Genomic DNA, 21,574 nt, shown 5'->3' on the forward strand with positions numbered 1-21,574 from the left:
TTAGTTGCTGCAGTACATTTAGTAGATGGAAAACTAAAAAAACACAGCAGCCAGTGACAAAGGGGTTGAATGCTTACAGCAGATTTAGACTTTAAAGATACAGTGTGGTAACAGGCCTTTCGGCCCGTACCTGCATCCCTAGCTCTCTCTGTTTTACAACACTTACCAAGCCCTGTCCTAGTTTATGTCATCAAAATGCAACACCTCACATTTGCCTGAATGAAACAACTACCACTCCACTGTACCACACATTTTAACGTCACCTGCAAAATTACCAAGCATGCCACCTAGATTACATACAGATCATTAATATAAATGAAGAACAAATATGGACCCAGAACCAATCCCTGCAGAATACCACTAGTTACAGGCCTCCACTCTTTAAAACAACCTTCTGCCAACTCCCTTTTCCCACCTTAACATCATTATTTTGATCCAATTGGCCAACTCATCTTAAATTTCATGTGACATAACCTTGCTGAACAGCCCGCCATGCAGTACCCTGTCAAAGGCCTGGCTAACGTCCACATAGACAACGTCTGCTGCCTTGCCCTCATCAATCTTTTTTGGCCAATTCTTAAAAAAACTCATCCAATCGATTTCCCATGCACAATGCATACAGAATAGGAACAGGCCCCTTGGCCCACTGAATCCATGCTGACCTCCGATCAACCATTGGTGGTTAGAGGAGAGTGAGGTCCACCTTACTGTGTCATGAAATTGCAATCTGTGGTGGAATTCAAATATGCTGCTTCACATGTCCTACAGGTGCCCCTTTGATTCTGAGTTTGAAACCACATCCATTCTGAATCACTGCTGCAGCTTGTAGAACTACTGTGTTACATCACCGAAGACCTGGATCCTGATCTCGGGCGCTCTGGTTTCCTCCCACATCCCAAAGACGTGCAGGTTTGTAGTCTAATTGGGCTCTGTAAACTGCCCCTAATGTGTAAGGAGTGGATGCAAAAGCAGGATTACATTGAACTAGTGGGTATAGATAATGAATTGTCAACGTGGACTAGGCGGTAATAGTGCCACAAAAACTGATGGAAATGTTCTCAGTTTGTAGGTAGGATTTTTATCAGCATTGGGATCGTGTGGTGGTCACTCCTATCAATACTATCATGGAATATCTATAATAGGATAGCAAAACACAAGGTAGGTTTATCCCTCACACTCACTCCTTCTCTCAACACCTGCTTGAGGCAGCTGGGTCCTTCAAGTCTCGGACAGTGATGGAGTAAGTCATTTTTCTGTGGGTACCTGTACTTCTTTGTTAGGCTTCTCTGTGGCTACATTGATGTGATCCTTCTCCAAATGTAGGCACAGCCCCGTATGTTCATGTGGAGGACCTTCCATGGTTCACCAGACCTGGCATGTTTATGCTGTTTCCAGACGCAGTAACTAGAGTGGTTTTCCTTTAATTCATAAGCCATTTCAGGTGGCAATTAAAAGCCAGCCATATTATTATGTACCTGGCTACACAGGCCATATCAATAAGGACATTGGCTTTCCTTTCCTGTATGATGTTAATGAACCATATATATATATTTACAGATACTTAATAGTTTTACAGTTAATGGCAGTGATCCTAGCTGTGTATTTCAGGTTTATTTAAATAATTAGATTTAAATTGCTCGCTGTGATGGTGGGATTTGAACTTGTATATCTGAATCATTAATTCTAGCCTCAGGATTACTAATGCATTAACATGACCACCATACTCCATTAAACATCAAACATATGTCATGTGGAAGGAATCCAATGACTCTGAACTTTGGAAAATGCATTTGTGCAGTCACACTGGTAACAATTCCATGTTATTTAATGGCAAGGATGATGGAGAGGCCGTACGCAATGAGTGACTATCAGTCTCCAATTTGATAAACAAAATAGTGCTGCAGTAACTCTGCAGGTCAGTCAGCATCTTTAGTTAACATGGATGGGTGACATTTCGAGTCGAGACCCTTCTTCAGATTGATTGTGGGGGGGGGGAGATGAAAGCTGGAAGCTGCAAGAGGCAGGACAAAACATAACAGGTAATAAGCAGATGCAGTCGAGGGGGGTTTTGATCGGCAGGTGGTTGTAACAAAGGCCAGAGATAAGAGCTGATGGTGTTTGAGTGGTACAGCGGTAGCCTTACAGCGCCAGAGACCTGGGTTCCACCCTGACTACAGGTGCTGTCTGTACAGAGTTTGTACGTTCTCCCTGTGATCGCGTGGGTTTCCTCCGGGTGCTCCGGTTTCCTCCCACGTTTCCTTCAAAGACGTACAGGTTTGTAGGTTAATTCAGTCAAATTGTAAGGTTGTCCTGAGTGTGTAGGATAGTGCTAGTGTATGGGGGTGATCACTGGCTGACGTGGACTCAGTGGGCCTACGGGCCTGTTACTGCTCTGTATCTCCAAAGTCTAAAGTCTCTACAATCTAAAATATGAGACAGGATTGAGAATTGTGAACTGCAAAGCTAGAGAAAGCAACATGGCTGGAGGGGAAGGGGAGGGGGGAAGGGAAAAGCAGGTTGGCGTCTAGGTAGCTCAGGGGATGGTAGTGGGGGAAAACAAAGGGGCGGATATGGGTGATTAAGGAAGGGTGTGTGGGGAGGTTAGTAGGAAGTTACCTAAAATTGGAGAATACAACAATCCCACCACCAGTCACATCTTCCCATCTTCACTCCTTTCCGCAGAGACCGCTCCCTCCACAACTCTTTGGTTTTTCTCATCACTTCCCACCCAAATCACACCCTCCCCAGGCCCATATCCCTGCAAACCACAGGAGATGTAACACCTGCCCCTATACCTCTTCCCTCGCCTCCATCCAGGGACCCTGTCATCGTTCCAGGTGTGGCTGAGCTTCATGTGCACCTCCTCTAACCTCATCTACTTCAGCCAACATTCTCGAGCTGGCCCTACTGTACATTGCTGAGACCGAGCGTAGACGAATATTCTGCTGAACACTTGTGTTAGGTCTGCCATGGCATACTGGATCTCCCGGTTGCTAACCAATTTAACTCCTCTTCCCATTATTCCCACACTGACCTTTCTGTCCTGGCTTCCTCTATTGTAAGAATGAGGCCACACACAAACTAGAGGAACAGCACCTCATACTCCACTTAGGTAGCTTAATGGTATGAACATTGAATTCTCCAATTTTAGGTAACATCCTGCTACCACCCACACCGCCCCATTTCTCCTCCATACTCCCCCTACCCCCCTGTTTTTTCTTTCCTCCTACCTTTTCCTCCCCTGTGCCCCACCTAGTATCCCACCTATTTCTCCACTCCTCCCCTCTTGCTACTTTCCTCCCCCTTACTTTACAATTCACAACTCTTCATTACTGTCTCACATCATCTGCTTTTATATCTGGCCTTTGTTCCAACCATCTGGCTATCAAAAACCCCTCTCGGCTACGACCACCTATTACCTGCCATGCTTTGCCCTGCCTCTCACCTCTTCCAACTTTTTCTTTCCCCCTACAATCAGTCCGATGAAGGTTCTCAACCCGAAATGTCATCTCTCCATGTTCTCCAGAGAGGCTGCATGAGCAGCTGAGTTGCTCCAGCATTTTGTGTCCTTTTGTGTACAAACCAACATCTGATTTGTCAGATTTGATAAACATGCGAATAGTACATTAGCTAACGTTGTACTGTATACTCTTAATAAATGTGAGGTTATCCACTTTGGCATAAAAAACAGGAAGGCAGATTACTATCTAAATGGCGTCAAGTTGGGAAAAGGGGAAGTACAACGGGATCTGGGGGTCCTTGTTCATCAGTCTATGAAAGTAAGCATGCAGGTACAGCAGGCAGTGAAGAAAGCGAATGGCATTTTGGCCTTTATAACAAGAGGAGTCGAGTGTAGGAGCAAAGAGGTCCTTCTGCAGTTGTACAGGGCCCTAGTGAGACCACACCTGGAGTAATGTGTGCAGTTTTGTTCCCCAAATTTGTGGAAGGACATTCTTGCTATTGAGGGAGTGCAGTGTAGGTTTACAAGGTTAATTCCCGGGATGACAGGACTGTCATATGCTGAGAGAATGGAGCCGCTGGGCTTGTAGTTTAGAAGGGCTTGGAGTTTAGAAGGATGAGAGGAAATCTTATTGAAACACATAAGATTGTTAAGCGTTTGGACACGCTAGAGGCAGGAAACATGTACCCAAAAATAAGGGGTAAGCTATTTAGAACGGAGATGAGGAAACACTTTTTCTCACAGAGAATTGTGAGTCTGCGGAATTCTCTGCCTCAGAGGGTGGTGGAGGCCGGTTCTCTGGATACTTTCAAGAGAGAGCTAGATAGGGCTCTTAAAGATAGCGGAGTCATGGGATATGGGGAGAAGGCAGGAACGGGGTACTGATTGGGGATGATCAGCCATGATCACATTGAATGGCGGTGCTGGCTCGAAGGGCCGAATGGCCTACTCCTGCACCTATTGTCTATTGTCTAATTAGCTGCAGAGATACTAATGGGGGTAATCCTGTTCCCAGCTGCAAGTTATTTGCAGGTTCCCTTGCTCCTTATGACATTTCATCAGGCTTTCTGCTAATTTCAAGTAATTTGAGGGAGTTATCTTTAATTCTAACCAATTAAGGATTCTACGGGTTGCAAATGTGGTCTGGTGCCTATTGATTTACTCATCTTCCCTGCTATCATCACCTTAACCAATAATACAATTGTAGCAAACTTGAAAAGAGCAAGTCTTCAGCACCTCAGTCTTGAGCAACCACTTTTCTTGAAACTTTGCTTTCTATTTTCAAATACAATTTTTTTTTTTCTCATAGGTTTAAGCAGCCCTTAGCACTTCATCCAACTTGTCGTATTGCACGTGCAAGCCCAAACAACAAAGGGTGTAAAGCTAAATTAGGTCATCATTTCCAACCCTATTCTTGTTCAGATTGACCAAGCTTCAGTAGAAGTCATGGTCTGAAATCATGGACAACTACTGGTCTTCTGGTAGAAACAAGGAACTGCAGATGCCGGTTTACAAAATAAAAAATGACATGGAGTGCTGGAGTAACTCAACGGATCAGGCAGCATCTCTGGGGGATATGAATTGGTGACATGCGGGTTGTGAAGTCTGAAGATGGGTCCCGACCTGAAATGTCATCTATCCATGTTCTCCAGAGATACTGTCTAACCCGCTGAGTTACTCCAGCACTCTGTGTCCCAGCTAAGCTTCTGGTTCTGGAGAGACTGAGGCACTGCAGAGACCTGACGTGGAACAGATATCTTCCAGGCACTCATGACTCAGTGCAAAGCACAACAATGAATTTAGCTACTGAGCAGCTAGAGGTGACTCCATGAACAATTCTAATACTCGGGAAATTCTGAACAAATAAGAAAAGAGCCCACCTGTGGGATGTAAAGAATCCCCTGGTTTAAATTGTTTTATTTCAGGAAGAAAAAATCTGAAACAGTCAATCCCATTACCTACGATTGGAGGAATAGAAAGCTCAAGACACTGCTTATTCCTCAAAGTAAAACTAACTCGAGCCTATGTCATTCATGGAATTAATCTGGTTGGCTGTGGTCCCCACTGATGTACCCATGATTTAATCACTGCAGAGCAAGTCTTACTGATCAAGAGAGAAGACATTGATGCACTCTAACCCCATTTATACCACGGGGCGCTCTGTATTTGTACTCAATTTGGAAATGTTTTGCATTCTAACCTCCAGTGAAATGAGGGGAAATGTATTTGCTCAGATCTTTGCTCAGATAAAAACTCGCACCTCGTGCTGCTGGCTTAAGGCTGACTGGGATTCCGTCTGATTAGATTCAGTCTGATGTAAACAGTCACCTTCGAATCTTGGCGACTTGCTGCCCCTGAGGATGCCGTCAGTGCAGGCGTTAGGGACTGATGTTTGATATCTTCTGGCATGTGAATTGCTTCAGGGCAGAGGTGATGGTAAATGCTGAACCATCACATTCAGTTTGGATCAACTCTGATTTGATATGGATGCTCCTCTGCCCATTGTAAAACAGACTCCCTGGCACTTAAAACCGTTCTCTTTTCCACGGAAATATTGCTAGCAACCCTACAAGTTCACAGTTCCAAAGTAGAATATTATGCTATACAAATATATATATATATCTTTTAGGGATTGAAATAGAAATCAAACAGTAGCATTATATATGAGCTGCCCAAAAATTAATCAGCTGTCAGCAGTGCTGGGCATACACTGTGGCAGTGGTTATATGTTCCACAATGCTTCTGAAATACAGTTATTTTCAATATCCTTCTTTGGTATTAGCTAATCCGTGGCATGGGGTATTGGAGATGTACATAGGGTTTGTGTGTGTGTGTGTGTGTGTGTGTGTGGTGTCACCTATCATCTAGGACGTCTTTCTCAATGGACTCAGGCTCCACTCACCAGTGGTCTCCCCACATGAAGAGAATGAGAGTCACACAGACTCTATGGCCCTTTGGCCCAACTCGTCAATGCCAACCTATCTGCCCCAGTTCAGCAAGTCCAGTTTGCCCGCATTGGGCCCATAACCTTCTAATCCAGTCCATGCCTTTTAAATTCTGTTATATTACTTGCCTTAACTACCTCCTCTGACAGCTCATTGCCAACATCCTTGTTCCTTAGGTTCCTATTAAATTATTCCTCTCTCACCTTAAACCTATACCTTCTGGTTCTTGATTCCCCTAGTCTGGCTAAAAGACTGTGCATTTACTCTTTCTATTTTTATATAATTGTATACACCCCTCAGATCATCCCTCAGCCTCCTGCATTCCAAAGAATAAAGTCATAGCCTGCCCAACCTTTCCCTATATCTCAGGCCCTCGAGTCCTGGCAACATCCTCATAAATCTTCTCTGCACGCTTTCCAACTTAATTGTATCCTTCCTATAACAGGACGACCAAAACTTAACAAAATACTCCAAATGTGGCCTCATGGAACATAATGTCCCAACTTCTATCTCCATGCCCTGACTGGTGAAGGCGAATAGCCTTCTTTACTGCCCTATCTACCTGTGATGCCATTTTCAGGGAACTATGTACCTGTAATCCTAGACCTTCTGCTCTACAATAATCCCTGGGGCCCTACCATTCACTGGTCCCACTTTACAATGTGTGACACCTCACACTTATCTCCATTAGCATTTACTGAGCCTTCTTGTCCAGCTGATCAACATCGTCCTGTAATTTTTGATAACCATCTTCTCATATTTCGCTTGGGTAGCTTACACCCCAGCAGTATGAACATCGACTTCTCAAACTTCAAATAGCCCTTACTTTCCCTCTCTCTCCATCCCCTCCCCCTTCCCAGTTCCTCCACCAGTCTTACTGTCTCCGACTACATTCTATCTTTGTCCTGCCCACTCCCCTGACATCAGTCTGAAGAAGGGTCTCGACCCAAAACATCGCACATTCCTTCTCTCCAGAGATGTTGCCTGTCCCGCTGAATTACTCCAGCATTTTGTGTCTACCTTCACTTTATTCAATACCACCTACTTCTCCGTGGATTGTCAACTTCTTGGTGGAGAAGCTTGTGTGGACCTGAGATCCTGAGAGCGATGCCATCTGGAGCTATGCTCCTGGTAGAGTCACTCATGGTGGTAAGGTCGAGGGGGAGGTCTCTGGCAAAGAGCAATCCAACCAAGACCTCAACGGTGGAACAGGCGGAAGACGGTGGTTGACCTTAGTGGAGCGTCACCACGGCTGGGAAGGCGGATGAAGGTTGCAGCTGAAAAGGGTCTCCGGTCGTCTTGGACTCAATGCCACTGGATCCTGACCCAGATCTGTACCGGACCGTGGGGTGGCTGTCTGTGCACCAGTCTCCCCATGTTAAACAAAGTCACGCAACGGCATCCTCCATATAAGGAATAATACCCTGGAGACACCCATGGTCAGCCATGACCGAAGGGGGCTAAGAACTCCTCAGAAATGCAGTGCAAGCAAGGACACTAGAAGCCAATGGGTTGTCAAAGTAGGAGGGTAGGTATGGTGCTTCAAATCATTTAGCAGCACCTTACCAAGCACATTAACTTACAAGTAGCATTTCACATAGGCAAGCAAAATGCACACACAAATAATGTCCGTCCTCTCAGCACTGCTCAAGCACACATGGAAGTGGTTCATTCCACCATGTACCATGGTTAGCATTTCTTGTAAGAGCATAAATCCCCAGCAAAAGTATGTGATTATTCGATGTTCCAATAATAACCACAGCTGTTCAGTTTTGCTTTGTGTGGCAGCACTCGGGAAGAAGTGGGACTAAGGGCAGGATGGAAGAGAAGGAAAGATAATAAATGCTAAGAAGGGATGTGAAGAGAAACATGAGAATAGGACCAATTACCTGATGGACTGTTTCTTATTGTTCTGCAATGAGTTCAATAATCTACAATGTAACTGAGAATAAACATTCACACATAATTGGCACACAGATAATTGATCACCAAAGGAGAGAATTCCTTGACAATGTTTGCCCTCCGTCTACTAAATTAAAAATGATGAATGGTTATTTGCAGCAATGGACATCCCTTCTCAAAATTCAAAACTCCACCCCCTTGGGAAGAAGAGATTCCCCCCCCCCCTCCCTTCGTTGTATTATCACAGAATTGGCAGCCTGCCTATAATCTAATCAAACATGGAACAAGCAACTTGAGGGAGTGGCATTTTAAAATGATGGGTGCAAGCCTGAACCTGCAGTTCTGTGAACAGATTCCCAGGAACAAAGAGAAGCAGTGTTAATTAAGATCAAAGACTTCAGGGCAGCATCCTATTTGGAAAGATTATTCCAGGATAATATTTTACTAATTCCTGTACAGAACTTAGTTTAGTTTAGTTTAGAGATACAGCGCAGAAGCAGACCCCACCGAGTCCACACCGACCAGCGATTCCTGCACATTAACACAATCCAACACACACTAGGGACAATTTTACACTTAATACCAAGCCATTTAACCTCCAAACCTGTACGTCTTTGGAGTGTGGGAGGAAACCGAAGATCTCAGAGAAACGGGGGAGAACGTACAAACTCTGTATGGACAGCGCACGTTGTCAGGATCGAACTCGGGTCTCTGGCACGGCAAGCGTTGTAAGGCAGCAGCTCTTCCACTACGCCACAATGCCGCCCTTAACTGTTTCTTATGAATACTGTACATTTTCCATGCTCAAGTTTCTGTAAACTCACTGGAGGTCATTTCTAAGTTTTCAAGATTTCAATTCAGCTTTCCAATTTATACAGTGTACTCAAATGAAATAAAAATCAGGAAGGATGCATTAATTGTGCTGCAAAAGATGCACTCAATAAACAAGGTAATTTAATTGACTAACATTGTAATGGGTGATGAAAAAGGTGTGTAACAACATTAACAAACCGTCACTCGTTAGATCAGTGGATCTAATCAGGGCAAGTATCAAAAGCTAATCTCATTTCAACTTCTGCCACTGCTTCAGGTTAGGAGACAGTTCAGAGTTAACAATGTTGTAAACCACCCTTTCAGAAGCAAATTAAATTCTCACCTCAACGCCATTGTTTTGCCGAAATACATCTTGGTTAAAATAATCAAAAAGCTTCTTTTCTAGTTGAAGCATAACCTATAGCAGAAAGGAAAAGTACTGTAATACAGATTCTATATGAAGACCGTCAATAAACAATTGGACTGCACGTGAAACATACCTTCCGATCGTTCATTGATTCACAGAAAATTAGCTTGTTTATTTGGTTGGTGTCTGCCGCTCGAATAGTTTGCATTGTTGCTGATGCACAGAGTGTCTGAAAAATAATTAAAATAAGTCTTGGTAAAGGCGATGTAACAAATTATTATGCAGGTTATTTAAACATTCTCTGATACACTTTCAACTTTGAAGATAGAGTGACCCAAAAGTAATGCAGAAAATACATTAATTGGAGACACAGGGATGCTGGAATCCTGTGCAGAACAAAGTGTTGGAGTCAAGGGGTTGTCCCACTGTACGAGGTAATTCAAGAGCTCTCCCGAGTTTAAAAAAAAATCAAACTCATGTTAAGCATGTAAAATGTACGTAGCGGGTACGTCAAAGTTCGGGACGTCTCTTAGCGGCTTGTAACGCTAACGGCAGGTACTCGGGAAACGCGGTAAGCTCGTGAAGACTCTTGAAGATATTTCAACGTCCACGAGAGCCCCGAGTACCTACGAGCGGATATTACCGTAATTCACCGAGTTCGAATCAGGGGAAACTCGGGATAACGCTTGAATTAGCTCGTACAGTGGGACAGCCCCTTAACTCTGCAGGTCAGTGAGCATCTCTGGAAGACAAGCACAGGTGGTGTTTTTGGTTGGGAACCTTCTTCAGACTGGAAGATTGATTGTTTTTGAACAAACAAAGGAATGATTAAATTTGAATTTCTCCTATTCGAGACATTGATGAAAATATATTTATTCACTATGATATACTTCAATTATATTCAGCAGTGAAGCTAAGATGTTTAAGAGTATTTTTATATGAATTGTTGAGTTATAGAGAATTCAGAATTATGTAATATATTATATAATTCAGTCCAACAAAATTATGTATGATTTGCAGGATGTCCTCTTTTGTTTTTTGTTTGACGAAAGAAGTGGCTATAATTGTAGACAAAGGAGAAAAACATCTTCTGGACCCAAATTAACATAGCACAAGTGGCACATAACCTTAATGGAAAGTATGAGGTCTACTAATATGTTATTAGTGACGCCATTTACATTATTTCCGTTAGAATGCCTCATATTTCAATTAGAATCACTGACGCCTACAATTGGGTAACGTCCATTTGTAGACAGTAAGTGTTGGCACATCTGCAATATCAGCAGCTGCAAGAATGTTTGTCCTGGGCGGAGAAGTGGAGCAGCAACGTGGGCCACTGGGGCAGTGATGAAAGGAGGTGGCAGTCGTAGTCAACTGCTATAATGTACAAAGTGGAGAATTATTGCACTTGTGACTAATGGCTTGGATAGGAATAATTTTTATGTGTGGCATAGAGTCATACAGCGTGGAAACAGGCCCTACAGCCCATCCTGCCCACACCAGCCAACATGTCCCAGATACACTGGTCCCTCCTGCCTGCGTTTGGTCCATATCCCTTCAAGCCAGTCTTATCCATGTACCTGTCCAACTGTTTCTTAAATGTTGGGATAGTCCCAGCCTCAACTACCTCCTCTGGCAGTTTGTTCCATACACCCACCACCCTTGGTGTGAAAAAGTTAGCCTTCACATTCCAATGAAATCTTTTCCCCTTCATTTTAATCCTATGTCTTCTGGTCCTCGATTCCCCTGCTCTGGGCAAGAGACTCTCCATCTACCCAATCTATTCTTCTCATGATTTTATACACCTTATTTGTTTAATATATTGTACGTGGGAGATCGTGTTTCACAAGTTGTTTAAACATTCATTATGCTTCCACCTGAATCCACAAGAATCCTGAGACAATTTGTGTCAAATGTCTTAAAATGGGAGTCAGGCCACCTAGATATGCAAATAAGGGGTTTAATAAGTTGGACTTATTCCCCAAATGTTTGAAAATTGATGGTACTGAATCTTACAGCTGACCTTGTTGAAGTTAATGGGTCAAAGACTTGGGCTTCTGGGAGAAGGTCTTAGATGATGTGGACTGCATCTATCTTCCAAAGAACATAGATAGACAGAACCTTTTTTCCAGTGTCGAAATGTCCAAGACTAGAAAACATGACTTTAAGGCTGGGGTTCCCAACCTTTTTCATCCCGTTTACCCCAGGCAACTTTAATTGCACATAACAATGTTATTTCACTTATTTATGAACAACTAATGATGAACAGATACCGGTATAACAGATCCAAACACAGTCAGTCAATGATCAACATTATGTACAAATCCAGAATCAACAGACTTACCCCTGGGTAGCCGAAATTTACCCCCTGGGTGTAAATTGACCCCAGGTTGGGAACCCATGCTTTAAGGTGAACAGGGCAAAGTTTAAAGGCGATGTGTGCGGCAAGAGTTTTATGCAGAGTGGTGGGTGCCTGGAATGTGCTGCCTGGTGTGGAGGCACATTTGATAGTCTCATTTAAGAAGCTTTTAGATAGTTATGTGGACATGAATGTTTGGGGGGGGTTGGATAATGTACAGGCTGATGAGATTAGTTAGTCCTTTTTTTTTACAAAAAATGTATTCAATTATTAAAAATATAATATTTACACTACAATAAAACAAGCCAGAGCCCACCACCGTAATACAATACAAACATATATCCATAATAAACTATTATACAATTATGATACAGTCCTTATTGAGGATACATTCTACATCCTGCGGAGCCCAGCAGTCCCAGAACACCCTCAGGGTGCCCGTAAACAGGGCGTATTCCCTTTCTAACTGCACCCGGGCATGGACGTATCCCCGGAAAAGGGGCAGGCAGCCGGCACGGGTAGAGCCCTCCACAGTCTGGCGCCTTACCTCACGGATGGCCAGCTTGGCCAGAGATTAGTTAGTCTTGGAATCATTATCAGTGCAGGCATTATGGGCCAAAGGTATGTTCCTGTACTTTTCTATCTTCTAGGTTGTCAAATGTAAAATGTGGCGATACCAAAAGGCTGAGTAGCCTGGCCCCGCTATGCTACAGTTAGGGAGCCAACATTTTGGGCTCAGAGTGGTCTCAATCTCCCTGAGGACTGCAGTATGATTACTTAGACAAACAGTACCATCAATTAGATTTACCCCAGATATCCCAGCTGGGGCATTTCTAACCGTGATCTGCCCTTCACTGCACCGTTTGCAATGTATCACTTTCCTTGTGACGGTGTGCTAAAATTCTACAAGGAAATTGAATGCTGGTATTTAAAGTTCTGCCTGTAACAACACTGCCTTATAAGGGCACTTGTAATGCATTGCAAGACAATTCAACACAGCCTTAACAGAGTACGATGAGTAGAAAAGCATTGCCATTCAAGGATCAAGATATTATCTGGTTGGAAAACAAAAGTCTTGGGCAAATCCAGCTAAAAATTCACAAGGTCTTGGAACTCTTCTTGTGTAGAAAGGTCAAATTCTTCCTCAAATACACCTCCACAAGCCTGTGTCAGAGTGCTGAGCAACTGGAGTGGCCACGTTTCTCCACCTCCTCTCACCAGCAACAATAATGTGACAAGACCTGGATTATATTGAAGATCCATCGCTTAATTCCAGACAATGTGTTCATTCTCTGCGATCCCTGTTACTTCTTACAGCAGTTTGTTCAGCATTCCACATACACGCAATGCTTTTTGCACAAAATCTAATGTTGTTTTGGTAGAACAACAACAGGATAGCGAGCAGATTTACGAGGATGTTGCCAGGACTGGATGGTCTGGTTACAAGGAGAGGTTGAGTAGACTGGGACTCTATTCTTTGGAGCGCAGGAGGATGAGGGGTGATCTTATGGAGGTGTATAAAATCATGAGAGAAATAGATTGGGTAGAGGCACAGAATCTCTTTCCCAGAGTAGGTGAATCGAGGAGCAGAGGACATAGGTTTAAGGTGAAGGGGAACAAATTTCATAGGACTCTGAGGGGTAGCTTTTTCAAATGATGGTGGGGGCATGGAACAAGCTGCCAGAGGAGGTAGTTGAGGCTGGGACTATCCCAACGTTCAAGAAACAGTTGGACAGGTACATGGATAGGACTGGTTTGGAGGGTTATGGACCGAATGCAGGCAAGTGGGTCTAGTGTAGCTGGGATATGTTGGCGGGTGTGGGCAAGTTGGGTCAAAGGGCCTATTTCCACATCAGATATGCATAAATGGCACATTACACAACAACATTCTGTGTTTCTTCTAATAGTGCACTTCTGGACCATGTGAGATTGATGGACTCAACAGATAAAATAAGGATTTAATTGGAAGCTTTATTTAAACTGAGTTAGTAGGTTAATCTAGTTATAGCAAAGGCCATGCTGGACCATATGGTAATAATAGGATACTGTAAACTCATATGGTTACCAAGACTGGTTCAATTACGACCAAGCAATAGGGATATAAAGTGGAGAAATGCCTGCCACGTAAATTTCTGCGAGACAGATTGTTCATTGCACTGTCATTTTGATAAACCACTAAAATATGAACAAAAGTCCCATATCGTCAGTACGCGTTGAAGCTATTAAAATACATCAATATCTAATCAATGCAGCACAAATGTTTTTGAAAATCCTTGTATGTAAAAATGATCTCAGCCACACACCACTGAGCACTCAAACCAAACCATTACTCTCTGTCCTTTTCCCCCCCGTTTGATCAAGGAACAGTTTACCATCTGTGTTTGAATGACATAATCCACACAAGAGCCCGTTCCCATACTGAACACAACTGGCTCAGAGTTTTAAATTCAAAGCACAGATTAGTTAATCACATCAAACCAAAGAGCCCTTTAGACTCATATGTCACAAATCAGCCAGGTCGTCTTTAAATGCTGCACCACATCAGAACAAGTACCAGAACAAACCAAAGCAGAAACCTCCAGCTTTCTAAAGCCCTAACAAATCGGTCCATCTTTCAGTCATTTAAACTTTCCAATCAAGGGTCAATATGGTCCAAGCATCCAAATGCTAATGCGCTTAAGTGCGTCTAAGCTGCTTTCCTAAGTGAATGGGTAAAAAGGACTGCAAAGGACAAGGCAGAGTTACTGTCACTGTCAAAAGTCATTGTACCAACCTCCAAGTCGGCACAATTCAACAAAGTCATGATTTTAAAGCACCTCCTGAGAACCCGGACTGGTTTAATATTGAACCGATTTAATGTTTCTCTAAATTAAAAAAAAAAAATCTCCTACACCGCTGATCAAAATAAATAATCCATTACTCTCATGCCTTCTGAAGCAACTAAATTCAAAAATGATATCAGGGTAGCTTCACTTCCATTTTGGTGCAGTTCTCCTCCTGATCTACAGCCTTTCAAATACTGGATTATACACAAGAAATCAGATCTACAAAAGATGTGAGTGTTAGTCCCTGGTTTAATTACAACTGGGTTCCTTTTTGCATCATGGTTTTTACCAAGTGCTTTTATGGCATTCATACTGCATGAGATTGTGGTTGGTAAGTGCATAGGATGTTTACATTCCATTTCGCAGTGATTTTTGGAAGAGGTGACAGGAGAATTATTGCCCCGTTGCTACTTGCGTCAACAAGTAAAATGTAGAAAAGAAATGGATAAAGTGCCAGCCTGTGTTTTTTGGACTTCACCAAAATATTACAACTGTTAATATATTTCCAAATTCGAGAGATTCATTTTGTAAGTTGGTGGATTTCAATTTTATGAAACTATTATTTAAACCTATTAGAAAGCTAAAACATAACAATGTCATAAAAAGGGTAATGAGACCAATTGATTAATCAATATTGTTGAAGAAGTAATTTTAAAATAATAACATTTTGGTTTTAATGATGGAGCGAGATAGAGTTAATAAGCTCAATCAGGGCTCCAGATTAACCTGAAAAATGAAGGGAGTGTGAAACCATATTGGTGACTTCATTTATTTCTAGAATAATATGTTTAATCAAGGAGTCCAGAACATTCAAGGAGGCATTGAAATGCAGAGAGCTTGAAGAATGACCACTTGAAAACTTAAAAACCCACATGCGATCAAAGGCAAATGGGTGGTTGCACAGACACGTTGCAGGCTGCGCTATCTCTCAACAATCTCACTGCCATCTCAATATGGGTGTTTATTGAAAACTGCGCTATTACAATGTAAAAATATTAATTACTAAACGTCCACCATTGCACATTGTAGTGTGGTCTTGTGAATGAATAAATTACTCTGCTATAATCTTGCTATAGTAATACTATGTCTGTTTTTTTCCAGCTGCACACCTGGCACACATCTGTAAACCCCTCAGCTCCTGTTGAGGTGTTATTCAATATTTAAAACTGTTATTAAATTCATTTGTCAATCCAGTCTGTCCAAGAGCCACAAATCTCCAATGTAGTGCTTGTGTTAAGCCCTGACAGCAGTATTCTGTTTCTCCACAGGATGACATTTGTGTATTCTTCTACTCAATGTGATTTCCACATTTTAACTCATCTGCCATCCAATTCCCTGCTCAGAAGGACAAATTGCTCACTGTGATTCCTTTCAACCTTAGCACAGCAAGCAGAAAATTGTGACTGAGCAGAAACATAAGAAACAGCAGCATAAAAATTCATCACTTTGGCCTGTTGACCTCTCACCACTAGGTTGACACACCCTGTCTCGGTGAGTAGCATCAAGGGAGAAATGTGCGGCCTGGGTGAGTAGAATTACTAACAAAAAAACTTAGAAACAGGAAAAGCCCACCAGATGCTTCATTGTCTTGTATTCTTTTCTAAAGAACTGCTCCATAAAAAGGGTCTACCACATGGCATATTGGATGGAATGAGTACAGTCATTGTTTCATGGCACCACTGTCACTTACTGACTGCAGTACAAAGAGGTGTAATGCAAGATTAAATCCAGACTTTTAGCTAGCAGATTAAAACCAATCATGACAGATGTCCATGAGACTGTTTAACATACAAAATGCATGACACGTCCATGAAGTGTAGGATAAAGCTCTCCATTTCTTCAAGAGAGCGGTTACTACAATTTTGCCTCAAAAGGAGAAATTCTAATGATGCAGAACACACTTGCTTTAGTTTTCAACAATGCGTGAATCTGGAGGTTCATTAGTGAGATAGATTTAGACATGCACGATAACATTTGTCAGACCGAAGAGCTTTGTTTTGGAGCGTCATGACTTCCAATTCAGAAGAATTTTACTTCATAAAGAAAATGTCCCGCTAACATAGAAATTTGGGAAACCCGATTAAAAAAACCTCTCAACTTCTTGTTTTGTTTTGCCGATATATGCAACAGTGTTAATTCAATTTCATAAGCTTGTCATCAGTTTATTGGTAAGGGGTGTGAATTTGTCAAAACGGCAATAAAATTTGAAATTTGAAAACAAAAGGGAGTGCAGTGAATTGTACGAGATCATTCGAGTGTTATGGAGTGTTTATGTTGTACATTTTGATCCAGCATTTTGAAAGAAATGGTGTTCAGTCCGCTCCGGTTTCCGAGCAAGTGTCGAGAGTTTGGGTTTAACTGTGTGGGCAAGGAAATGAATTTAAAAGTGGGATTGGTCAATCTAAATCTGAGCTGCTCTAAGCAACCATCCAGTGGGTGGGCTTCCGATACATTTTACCAATTTTTCATGCCCATCCCTCTAAATGTGACCCTGCTCCTCAGCTTTTATGCATCTGACAACTTGGCTGAGGAAAACATGCGGCCTCTCTGATAGCATGAAATTGGGAACAATGGTGTGGGATAAGGCGAGGGCTATGAGGATGGATACAGCCAGAGTCTGCCCGATTTCATCTGGAAACAGATGTTAGTTAAACCAATGTGCACACACCCTGAAAGGAGCACATTCTTGTGATTCTGGAAGAAATAAGATTCCTGCAATTGTTTTCAATGGGTAAGACAGTAAAACAAATCCTGTCGGAGATAAATCTGAAAAGAATAAGCAAACCGAATGAGGGTCATGTATTTCCACAGAACTGCAGTTATTGTCAGAAGAATCAATTAGCAGAACATAGGACTTTTGAATAACCATTATTCTTTAAAAAGGATCAATTAGCACAGCACTAAGCCGCACTTAACCAAAAATGGATTGACATCATAGTATAATTAATAGCTGATCACTGGACAAAGATTGAACTGTTGTGGTATTGACTAAATTCACCTTGTTCTTCTCTGGGCACAAATAGTAATTTGGAAATATATGCCTCCGCACTTGTTTTGCAATTTAGTCCTTTAGTAAACAAGCTTCTTTTGACCTTTACAAACATCAAAGAACCCCAAAGTACCAATCAGCGGTGGAAAGGAAACATTACCATAACAATCATTATATCCTACAACATCTCTGCAACTTCTTGTTGTTACCTGTTTCGATTGACTTAATCACATGATCTATTCAGGGTAACAGGGATACACACACTTTTCCATGTACTTAAAGTGACAGTCCACATGGTCCCATTACATGTTCAGGGACATGACAGAGTTTATATTAATATTAATTTCAAAATAGGCTTTTCACAATCAGCAGTTGTAATCCATCATAAAGGAAAATAATGTGTCGGAAGGAACTGCAGATGCCGGTTTAAACACTAAAAAGCTGGAGTAACTCGGGGTCTGAAGAAGGGTCACGACACGAAACGTCACCCATTTCTTCTCTCCAGAGATGCTGCCTGTCCCGCTGAGTTACTCCAGCTTTTTTTGTCTATAAAGGAAAATAATCTTTGCGGTGGGCTCTCCTAACCAGCTTTGTCAAATACAATACCATGTTTTATGCTTAAGATGTCTTCCTGCCTTTTTGGCGGTGAGCATTTATAATAGAGCTAGCTCAGTGGCTCCTTTTACAAAGTCTTAATTAATTTTGAGAATATGACAGCCTGATTAAGACAAAGCTCCAGAGAAATGAGCCTCATCCTCAAAAAACCTTGGCAACAACGCACAGCTGGTGACTCTGCGCGAGTCACAGTGAGTCCTTGGTAAGAAAAGCTCCCAGCTTCCAGACCTCCATCAATCATCATCAGTGTCGGCTCCGTGATGAATGGCAGGTGTGGCAGCATCTCGCGCCAGGCTCCCCGATCAGTGACGAGTGCTACTGGTACCACCGTCTCTCCATGTCAAACCATGCCAGCTGAAGCCCACAGCTGCCAGTTGCCGCTGCAGACACATGCTCACATTGACAGCAGCAGCTACTTTTAAACATGTTATTATTAATTACATTAATGATGCTACGGCCTATTAAAATGCAAGATAACTGCATTCTTTCTGTGTATGTTTTAATTATGCTCAGTGCTTTGGCAAATTAGATCAAAGTCCTGGCTTTTCTGTTCCACTCAGTAACCCTGTTTGTATTAATTTACATCTCAAATAGGCAGTCCTGTTAATTCCAGCTGGGAATAACCTCTCTTTTATTCTTTAACAGTGTCATCTTTCCACATAATGAAGCTTTGTAGGACCCAAGAGCTGATACAGTTTAATCTCCTATGTTTGTGCAAATTAAAACCTGGTTTATGACCACATGCATCCAGATTCTCTGGGGGCTAGAAGTGCCCATCGCCAGTTGTGAGACAATACAGTCAGCTGCATTGATAACACAGCCCCTGCCCTCCCGTTGAATGATGGAAGGGAAAGCAATTGCATCATTTAATTTACTATTTCAGTGATTATATGCCTCATTGGCTTCTCGTTGTTTTGATGATGGATTTAATTAACCTCCAATGAATCTTTCCAGTAGCAAGGTTAGTGGCAGGGAGGAATTGGAAGTGTCAAAAATTCCAAAGAAAAGAATAGAAATAAGAGATATGCTGATGGAAATGCTGTTGGATGTAAGCCTTTCGAATTGATCATGCACTCATCGTGACATCGAAAAGGTAACAGTCTATTTAACATTCTGACAGAACTTGAATAACATCCAAACTTTGTTTGCTTGGTTTTAAAATAGATTAACTTTAGCCTTTAGTTACAGTTTTATTCCGTATCTCATTGTTGAAACTTCTTATCATGAAATGAAAATGACACAAAGCTAAGCAAAGATTACCGAAATGCTGAACCTTCAATCGAGTCCAGTGAATGAGATTTGCAACAATTGTTTATTAACATTCCAAACATCAGACATGCAATGGAGGAACCATTTAAAAAAAAAAAAAAATTCTGTATTTAACTTAAATAAGAAATCCACTCAGTAAGTAAGTAGCAACATTCATAAATTTATGAGCCCAGAGAGCTACAAGGCCAATGTAATTATTCTGAATCGCTGTTACCATCGCACAGAGGAACTAAACCAACCAATTTGCACACAGCAAGGTCTCGCAACTAACAGAAAGGATAAACCACCATTTAGGTAGTTTCAGTGATAATGGTTACAGTCATAGAGTCACAGAGAGATACAGTGTGGAAACAGGCCCTTCGGCCCAACATGCCCACACCAACCAACATGTCCCAGCTATACCAGTCCCATCTGCCTGCATTTGGTCCATATCCCTCCAAACCTGTCCTATCCATGTACCTGTTTACATGCTTCTTAAATGTTGGGATAGTCCCTGCCTCAACTACCTCCTCTAGCAGCATGTTCCAGACTGGTCAGGTCGGGGGGAGTTCCCCCCCCCCCCGCCATGAGTACCATGTAATCCCGTGCTACCTGCTGCATGGTCGGATAGTCACCGACAAAACCGTCTGCCCCGCCTAGTTTGCCAGGTGAGGAGGGGCCTGTGGACCCCCAGCAGGACCAACAACAAGACCTGTCAAAGGGCAGATGAGCTCCTAGCGAGCAAACGGCCATCTGCACTTCAGTAGAAGTTGCGATCACTGTCATACATAGCATTGTAAGGCACTGTGCCCATTGATGTTTTCAATGATGACGACCAGTTTTTGTGTAAAAAAGTTGCCCCTCAGATTCCTATTAAATCTTTTCCCCTTCACCTTAAACCTATGTCCTCTGGTTGCAGGACAACTATTGGCCAAGACACTCAGGGAAATCAAGTGCTCTTTTTGGAAGAAGTGCCATGGGAATATTTTTCACATTATTAAGAAGGGAGATCTTATTGTTCTATCTGAAAGATTGGTGTCTTATCCAAAGTTATCTGAAATTGAAGAATTATCTTTTGTTTTGTTAAAAAATGGTGATGTACCCAATAGTACTTTTGCTTAATGAATAAAAACGGATACATAACATACATTTCCAACTCTAAGACAAACAGGAGTGCGTATTCTGACCCCCAAAAATAGATCAGTGCAGAAATGTGTTAAGTTATTAGCTGAGGAGTGTGAGAAATTACTCCATTCTATCTTTCTTTGCCATCTAAAGCAAGAAAATTTGCAAATCAGTTGTACTTTTTTTCCATTTTCGAGAAGTAAAAATGTTGTCCGAAAGTCATTTTATATGCATTGACTTCATGGTAAATGTCTGTGATTAGTTTGGCCAATTGCGAGGTCTCATCCAGCTATTATTAGCTTGCCGTTTCGGCGGGAATGTGGACCACCTCCGGAGTGCATAGTGACACCATTAGTATCCACGTGGCTGTGCCTTTTGTTCACTTTCAAAGGAGATCAGTGAATAAAGGTCAATTGAAGTCAATTCTTTATGTCTGATCCAATTAATTATTCTGTTAATGCAAGGGTGGCTGCAGCATTCAGTTACTGATCTCCTTCACAGAGTAAATCTATACCCGGAAACATGCAGGTTTTTGATGCAATCTGAGGGCATATTAGAGTATTAATGCTGAGGATGTGAATAATGTATTCCTGTTGATAGGAACTACCCCACACTTCAAATCACTGCGGGCTGTGTTGTCTAAACTAACCATGTCTCAAATTAAGTCCCAGGATGGTGTTTATAGATAACCATAACAATGCCAATTGACTGATACATTACTCCTCACATGAACCTTCCAAATAGGAAGGTTTTCTTCCAAAGTGATTCCTTTAATTTGTTTCATTCAAATGCTAGGTAGGTTGGTGGGGCTGCAGGGTGGGGGTGCAGTATTAGATTTCATCTGCTGCACTGATAAGAAATTGAACTGCTTAATGTGAAAAGGAATTGCTAGCCAATGTTACCCGACACACATCCTTAACACCGAT

At 42.1% G+C, this 21,574-nt stretch overlaps 1 protein-coding gene across 1 annotated transcript in view; it reads right to left on the reverse strand.

Annotated features, from left to right (window-relative positions):
• Positions 1-21,574, reverse strand: part of LOC129703927 (inositol polyphosphate-5-phosphatase A) — a 537,367-nt gene that overhangs the window by 59,937 nt on the left and 455,856 nt on the right. The window contains exons 11-12 of the mRNA XM_055646645.1: positions 9,621-9,716; positions 9,464-9,538 (exon numbers count right to left, since the gene is read on the reverse strand). Of these exons, the coding sequence (XP_055502620.1) occupies positions 9,464-9,538; positions 9,621-9,716 (171 nt within the window). The remainder of the gene's footprint in view (positions 1-9,463; positions 9,539-9,620; positions 9,717-21,574) is intronic.

Source organism: Leucoraja erinacea, chromosome 15, assembly GCF_028641065.1.
Source record: "Leucoraja erinacea ecotype New England chromosome 15, Leri_hhj_1, whole genome shotgun sequence".
In the NCBI taxonomy this organism is placed as follows: Eukaryota; Metazoa; Chordata; class Chondrichthyes; order Rajiformes; family Rajidae; genus Leucoraja; species Leucoraja erinaceus.